This window comes from Physeter macrocephalus, chromosome 18 (assembly GCF_002837175.3).
Source record: "Physeter macrocephalus isolate SW-GA chromosome 18, ASM283717v5, whole genome shotgun sequence".
Taxonomy (NCBI): domain Eukaryota; kingdom Metazoa; phylum Chordata; class Mammalia; order Artiodactyla; family Physeteridae; genus Physeter; species Physeter macrocephalus.
Genome location: NC_041231.1, coordinates 76,767,865 through 76,775,732, shown reverse-complemented (window position 1 = coordinate 76,775,732; position 7,868 = coordinate 76,767,865). Strand labels below are relative to the sequence as shown.

At 56.6% G+C, this 7,868-nt stretch overlaps 1 protein-coding gene across 1 annotated transcript; it reads right to left on the bottom strand.

Annotated features, from left to right (window-relative positions):
- Positions 1-6: 6 nt before the first annotated feature.
- On the bottom strand, positions 7-6,262 carry SLC22A7 (solute carrier family 22 member 7). Its single transcript, XM_007107569.2, has 10 exons — positions 5,757-6,262; positions 5,147-5,250; positions 4,858-5,012; positions 4,566-4,734; positions 3,616-3,739; positions 3,190-3,299; positions 2,482-2,696; positions 2,141-2,249; positions 1,267-1,473; positions 7-860 (listed from the first exon to the last, which is right to left on the bottom strand). The coding sequence occupies exons 1-10, from the start codon at positions 6,150-6,152 to the stop codon at positions 806-808; spliced, it is 1,644 nt and encodes a 547-aa protein (XP_007107631.1). The 5' UTR covers positions 6,153-6,262; the 3' UTR covers positions 7-805.
- Between the last annotated feature and the right edge of the window lie 1,606 nt (positions 6,263-7,868).

Below are 7,868 nucleotides of genomic sequence, written 5' to 3'. Positions count from 1 at the left end.
TCAAGGTACTCATAAAACTTGTGTTTATTTTGGCTTCTCCAATAAAATGTTGGCTCCCATGCCTTCAACTCTTCTTTGGGCATGAGGCCTAGACAGTGGGTTGGAGGGTGGGGAGTGTAGGGGTGTGGGGATGCAGTACCCTGCAAAGTGACTGGGAGGTAGCAAAGCCAGCCATGGGAACAAAGAGCTCTGTTCTCCTGGTCCCCTGGCTCTGGCACTGGGCAGCTCCCAGCACCACACAGTGGACAGCATGCCCACCAGCCCTGTTGGTACCAGAAGTCGTCATAGGACAGTTCTTTCTTTAGCACCATCTCTAGAGGAAGCACCTTATTCAGCATCTCATTTGAGCATGAGAGCAGATAGATCCTGTGGCGAGGTCTGCTAAGAGGCTTCATTATCCATTTGAGAGATGACCAGACAGACCCATAGAGGGAAAGCCACATGCCCAAGGTCACCCAGAAATCAGTGACAAAGCTGGGACCAGAACCCAGGGCCAGACTCAGTGGCTTCCCATCCAGGGCTCATCCCACAGCTCCTCACTGTTGCCCTAACCCAAGGGGCACCTTTATTTATAGAATCCCCCCAGCCATGAGAGGGGTGCCAGAATTCTCAGCAGCCCACTGCATTCTGGGAAGTTGCTCTGTTGCTGGAGGCCAAATAGTCAAGGCTGGATGAGCACAGAGAGGGGGCAACTCCAGCCCTGGGCAGGGGGCTCACTGCCCCCAGCCCTGGTCAGAGGGCCTGCCCTTCTGTTCTCCCAGCCCCTGCTGCAGAACTTCCATGGAGGGCCTGCCCCTGATTCCATTCAGTCCTGGACCTGCTTCATGGGCATCTCTTCCTCCTGAGGGTTGGATGGGGCACTGAGGAGGAAGGAGTCATGAGCAATGGTGGGGTTTATCCTCCCAGCCTACCACCCCAGCCTGCCCCATAGGGCTGGCCTAGGGCTCCCCCCAGCTCTCAATATAGAAACACATGTACTCCCACAAGTGACTCCCACACATGCTTGACATCCCTGACATGTAGGCATACCTGAGTGTGTGTACACATCCTCTTCTTCCTGGACACACACACAGGCATGGACTCATGTACACTTCTATACACGCAATTTACATACCTCAGGTCACACACCCACACACACTCGCATACATGCACCAGACACACATGTGCAGACATGTCTTCCTCTCTGAATCTTACCTAAGGTGTCAGGTACCTGAGCACCCATACCCACATGCATGTGCTCACACAGACACAGTCCTGTGCACACACCTCTTCCTCTCCACGTCTTGGATGGTCTCTGGTAGTTGTGCCTGCTTTGTCTCTGGTAGCAGGAGGGCAGTGCAGGCAGCCAGCAGGGCGATCCCCCCATAAGCGAGCTTGGGCAGTGACAGCCATACTCCATCCAGCAAGGCTGCCAGTGGGGCCAAAGAGCCCCCCAGTCGGCCCACCAGTGCAGTCAGCCCCATCCCTGTCTGTCTGCTCAGAGAGAGAGGATGGAGGAGGGGGTTGGTGCTCACACCTACTTGCGGTCATGCCTCACGGGGCTCCCTTTCTGGGCTGGCAGGGCCTGGTGCCCCCTTCTCCCCAGACAGCTAAGAAAGCTGAGTCTTCTCTCAGGTGGTCTTCCCACCCACCCCCAGGCCAGGGGCCCCCAAGCCAGCAGCCACCAGAGGATGGGCCCCCATTCTGATAGTACCAATCAGGTATTGCTGAAGGAAAAAAAAAGTCATCAGAAAGAGGATGGGGAAAGGGTGGCATGAAAGGAAGGGGTCAGCAGCTGGAACAGACCCTGCCATGTTAGAGGAGACACGAGTCTTTCTAAACATGCCCAGCTGCCTACCCATCTCCTCCCCACCTGTCAATAGCTACCTGAAAGGGCCAGGGCCTTATGTCCAGAGACAACCCCCGAGGGCAGTTCTGCTTGGGCTGTGTTGAGTAGGATGGGATGGACATTGCTCAAGGTCACTTAGTAAAGAAGATTAAATGCCCCACCTCCTCCCAGACTTGCAAACACAGACAGCTCTGATTAGCTCTGTAAGGAATGGGCGACAGGGACTGGGGTGCAGTGTGTGTATGTAGGCGTGTTCATAAGAGTTGTGACTAACAAGCCTTCCCTCCAGGTGGCTTGCCTGGGACCCCTCACCTGAGCACGGTAGGGTACAACTCCGATGTGAACAGGTAGGCAGTGGTGAAGGCAGCTTCAGAAAAACCTTTCCCCATCACCGCCAGGGCGGTGCTCCAGGACTTCACCTCTGGAGGAAAAGGGGTTCAGGCAGTGAGGAGGCCTTGCAGGAGAACAGAGGTTCTCCCACGTTAGGAGGTGGAGCCTCCGGAGAGGGCCGGACTTAACAGGCCTTGAGTCGGGGCTTCCGGGAAAGGGCGGGGTGGCGGGGCGGGGTGGGGGGTGGGGTTGGGGTTGGGGGGCGGTTCTCGGCCAGGAGGCGGGGCCTATGGGAATGGGCAGGGGCTTGGGGCGGGGCTCACCGGAGGACACCAGCAGCCTGAAGCCCAAGGCGAGGGCGGCGCCGAGCAGTGTTCCTGCCAGCGTGAGGCGGCGTCCGGCGTGGCGCACCGACAGGTAGACCAGCAGCTTGGAGGGCAGCTCCACGGCCCCGAAGAGCAGCTGCGTCTGGTACACGTTCAGCCCCAGTCCCGACACATCCAGGCTCACTCCGTAATAGGAAAAGTTCACTCCAAACCTGAGGGGGGGTCGCGATGCCACTCAGGGGTCCTCCTTCGCATCCCCTTGTCCTCTCTTCTCAGGAGCCTTGGCCTTTTAGAGGGACCGTCTCCCCCACCTTCGGAGCCCGCTGCCCACGGTCTTCCGTGTCCCCATAATCCCTTCTGAGTGTGCAGCACATGCCAGTAGCCCAAACACCTTTACCTAATCTTCACAGCAACACTGTGAGATAGGAACTAATAGCGTCCGGTTGTACAGAAGAGGCACTGAGACTCAGAGTGTTAAGTGACCTGTCAAAGGGCTCACAGTAAGGAGGTGGCAGAGCCTGAATTTTACCCCACGTGTCTCTGATGCCTGCTCCATCCTGACCTCCCAGAGCCCCTTCCTCCCTAGAGGCGGATCCTCCTGCCATCCGCAGTTACAGTTTCACTTGTCCCTTGTCCTCTCACACTCAGCACCAGTGAGTGTGCCCCTCCCCCACCCCACCAGGCCCAGGTCAGCCCCCTTCTCACCACACCACCATGCAGCACAATGAGATGTGTCGCAGCCTTGGTGTCCGGAACAGGTCTAGGTATGAGGGTCTTCGGACCACCCGCTCCGCAGCAGCCACTTTGCTCAGAGCCTGGTGGGGAAGGAGGAGAGTTTGTGACATCGGAGTTGGCTGTGTGGCCTGAGCAAGACACCTTGTTCTCCCTGGGTCTCCATCCTTCTCTTCTGCAGTAGTGGGGGAGGGGATGCACTTGGGAGCTGAGTAGGGTGGGCCCTGAGTCAAGGGTGTGGCCCACTAGGGCCAGTAGGACATCCTGAAGAGTTTGGAACACTCCACTGGGGGCCAGGAGCTTTTCTTGCACACAGTGGACACACACACACACACACACACACACACACACACACACACACACGTACTTGCATGCACTCACACATACATTCACTCTCACCTCCTGGCTCAGGCCGTCCTCACACAGAGGCCGCCCATTGAGCCTGGCACAGCGGAGCAGGTACCTGTGGGCCTCTTCCACACGGCCCTGGGTCAGAAGCCAGCGTGCAGACTCAGGCACCCACCTGGGGGTCAGGAGGAGGCCCTTCAGTCAGAGCGCCCTAAGCCACATCTCCCTCCTGGGCACACCACAGGCTGTCAGCTTCCAGGCTCTTCCCCACACAGTCCCCTCAGCCTGGAATGTGTTCTCTTCCCAAGCCCTCCTCACCTGATGAACTATTATTCATCCCTTAAGGCCCAATTTCAAAGCCACCTCTTCCCACTCTTCCTTGCCCAGACCTAGGTCCTCCACAGCCTGGGAGTCCCTTCTCTACTCAACTGAATTGGTCTTGCTCCCAAAACCTCAGCCCCCAGGACCAGCTACCCACTTCACCCACAGGTGACAGGAGGGCATAGGATGAAAGAGAGACAGACATACAGACATACCCACAGGGATCATCCAAAACCAGTTCATTTGGGGGAGGCAATGAAATGCCCACCTCACCCAGCCCCCCACCCTCCTGCTTGGACTCCCTACCCCTGTGCTGGCTTTGCCACCACCCCCACCCCTCCAGGGAGCCAGCCTGTCTGTGCTTGGCTCTGTCTCTTCTGTCACTCATGTGTTCATCTCTATCTGTGCCTCTGAGTCTGCCTTTCGGTCCTGGTCTCTCACTGTCTCTCAGTGGTTCTGTCTCTGTCATTCCACCTCTATCTCTCTATATTTTGTTCCCTGTTTCTCTGCTTCACATGCCTGGTGCCATCTTCTTTGTATTGATCTCTGTCTCTCTTTCTCTCTGTTGGTCACTGACAGTTTCTCTTCATCTCTCAGTCTGTCTTCGAATCTCAGCCTCTGATTAATTCTGTCTCTGGCCTCCTGTATCTCCCACTCCCCAGCTACCCCCAAGGTCTCACCAGATGCTGAGGATGCCTGGGGCACAAGGCAGGGTGACAGCCAGCAGAAGCCATCGCCAGTCCCGTATGAGGTAGCCGACCAGTGCCAACAGCATCACACCCCCTGTCCAGAAGGTGCTGCTTAGGACACCTGCCACAGTACGGTGTTCCACGTCCAGCCACTCCAGCTCTGGACCCAGGGCGCGGTTGGAGACGGGAAGACAGTTAGCAAGGGCCAGATGGGCTCAGTCTCACCCTTGACAACTGCCTCCCTGCAGTCTTCTAGGCCCTACCCATCCTTTGCCTGCCTCACCCAGTGGCATCACGATGATGGTGAAGCCAGCCAGAGCCGTCCCAGTGAGGGTGCGAGTGATGGCAAACATGGTATAGCTGACTGAGGCTGCAGATGCCAGGCCCAGCACCAGGGAACTCACATAGGCCACGAGCAGCAGACGGCGCCGCCCAAACCTACACAGGGGTCATGCAGGGTCAGCGCCCTGTAGAAGGGAAGTCCCAAGACAGAGGTATACTAGGCCCATACCCCAGCTAGTGGAAAGGGTTCCCCACCCCACACCCTTATTGGCCCCCCTTCCTCACCCCACCTGTCAGACAGGTATCCGAAGGCCACGGCCCCCACCAGCACACCGGCGAAGAAGAAGGTGGAAGTGGCTCTGTTCAGGCCTTTCTGCTCACACACCAGGTCCCACTGCAGGGACAGGCAGGGAGGGGCCTCCTATGGGCACAGGGCCCTCTCCAGCTGGTACCAATCCCTCTTCTCCTAGACCCCAGGTTCTTCTGAGGTCAACTGTGCCATCCTGGTACCTCCATGTCAGATAACCCCCAACTATTCACCCCAGCTTGGGGGGTGGAAAACTTTGCCCCTCCCCAATTCTGCAGCCTCAGTGTCTTCCCACAGAAGGCCTTGACTGTGACAACAGGAGTTCTGCTCCTTCCCAGAGAGACTCTGCCCCGACCTGCACTCCTCTAGATGGATTATGCAAATCCTAGACCTGGGGCCCGGAAAAAAGGAAGAGACAGGAGTCCTCTATTGAGGAACGAAGCTCAGTGCTTTGAATTTATAGATCCCATCTACAGATTGGTAAACTGAGACTCTAAATGGTAAAGTAATGTGTCTAATGCCCACATGGTAATCACCCAAGGCAAAGGCAGGCCCATCCACTCGCATGTCCCCCAACCTCCCAGCTCGGGTACCTCGGTTGCAATGGTGGAGGAGAATTCCGAGTGGTCGTACTCCCAGCCCTGAGGGCAGGGCACTGTGGAGGGCTCACCCTCCAGCTGCTCCCCAGGGCTCTGCCCCCCTCCCCACAGCGTGGTGTTGGGGAGGGCCTGGAGATGGGTGAAGAGGAGGCAGGAGCTGAGCCTGCCATCAGGCTCCCGGGGCAGGTGGGCCTCGAGCCACTCGTCCTGGTGACTGAAGTTGGCAGGGACTCCAGGCAGGGCACAGCGGTGGGCTGGCACAGCAGCCAGGAAGATGGGCAGGAGGAAGTGCATAGGCAGCAGCACACGGGGCAGGGCCAGCAGTGCCACGTTCCGCAGCTGGAAGGGCCCAAAGCCTCCCACCTTGTGTAGCAGCTCCTCGAATCCCATGCTGCCCACCCACCAACCTTCTCCAGCACAGACTCCCTCTGTAGTGCCCAGCACAGCTCAAACTGCCCACCACTTGAACCCTTGGACTCTGGAGGCGGGAGTAGACTGACTGATGAGCAGAGAGCCTGCAGCCAGAATCCAGCCCTCAGGGGCTGGCCCAGGATTGGGCCCTCCCAGGCCACCCAGGTCTCCACAGATCCCTGCCTGTCTGGCCCAGTGCCTGGGGGGAGGGGCTGCCATCCATTCAGAGGTCACTGACTCCGTGACTCTGGGACTTACATATTGGCGCTTAAGGACCAAGTGGGGCAACCTGGGGCTGCCATGATGGGGTAGCTGGGTATGTAGGAGGTGAGGCCCTAGCCCCTTGGTCAGCAGAGCTTCCAAGGGTCCCTAAAAGGGGAGGTCCCCTGGAGCATAGTTCCAGCTCCCCGTGGATGCCCTTTGTCCTGTGAAGCCTTAGTTCAGCTTTGTCTATTTGCAGCCACAGCCTGACCGGCAGCTCAGGATGCAAGACTGACAGCCAGGCCCTAACCAGGTGAAGGGTTCTTCCTGCTGAGCCACAAGCCCTCCCTGTACCCCTACCTGGAGCTTATGCCCTGGCCTGAGACACACCTGGAACCACACTGGACAGCCTGGCTGATCTGGGGGTCCAAGACCTATCACCCTCCTACTTCTTCACTCAGGGGCTCTTCTCACATACACAGTCCCTTCTGCCTGCCCTCTGCCCCTATTTCAGGAGCTTCCTAGATTACCCCCTGGTGTCTGGGGGGTGGTGGTAGGGAAGGAAAGGGTTTGCCAAGGTCCTGGCATAGTTGCCTGCAATGAATGCCTAAGACTCAGAATTTGTCTGACTCCCCACTCAGTTCTCATTCATGTCCCCCTGCCATGAAAGCACAGGGAAAGCCAGCAATGTCAGATTTATTCTGATCTGATTCTCCAAACACCAGGTTGGCAAATAAGCTTCTAAAGAGCCCAAGCTACAAAAATATTTGAAAATCTCTTATTTAATCTAGCCCCTCTTTGAAAAGTTAAGAGAAACTGTTTGGGAGGCTGGAAACACAGCTTGCTGGGTTCACACAGTGACTCAGCAGCAGAGCTGGAGAGAGGACCAGGACCCCTGACTCTTGCCCAGGCCTTTGACCCAAGCTGCTGAGCTGGAGATGTTCCAGTAGGCCCTAGCCTGGGCTCCCTGAGAAAGCTCTGGGAAAAGAGCTAAATTGTTGACATGGTGTGTATTAATGGTGATGCTAATAGGCTTGGGAGTGAGGGCAGTAATTTGGTGGTGGTGACAGGAGGTGATAATAGTAAAAGATATTGAGTCTCTAGTGCAACCTCAGCATTTTGTGAGGTACAAAGATGCCTCGGCCACAGTCCCTGCCCCCAGTGAGCGTGCAGTCTGGCGAGAGGGTTAAACAAGTGATACAACCCCCCCCACCTGCCTCCAGTCTCACCCCTTTCAACACACCCACCATAATGAATATTTTAAAACACAAATCTGACAGCGTAATGTCTCTGTTTAAAACCCTTCACCATGGTACTTCCCTGGCGGTCCAGTGATTAAGACTCTGCCCTCCAATGAAAGGGGTGCAGGTTCAATCCCTGGTCAGGGAGCTAGGATACCACATGCCTCGCAGCCAAAAAACCAAAACATAAAAGAGAAGCAATATTGTAACAAATTCAATAAAGACTTTGTAAATGGTCCACATCAAAAGCAAA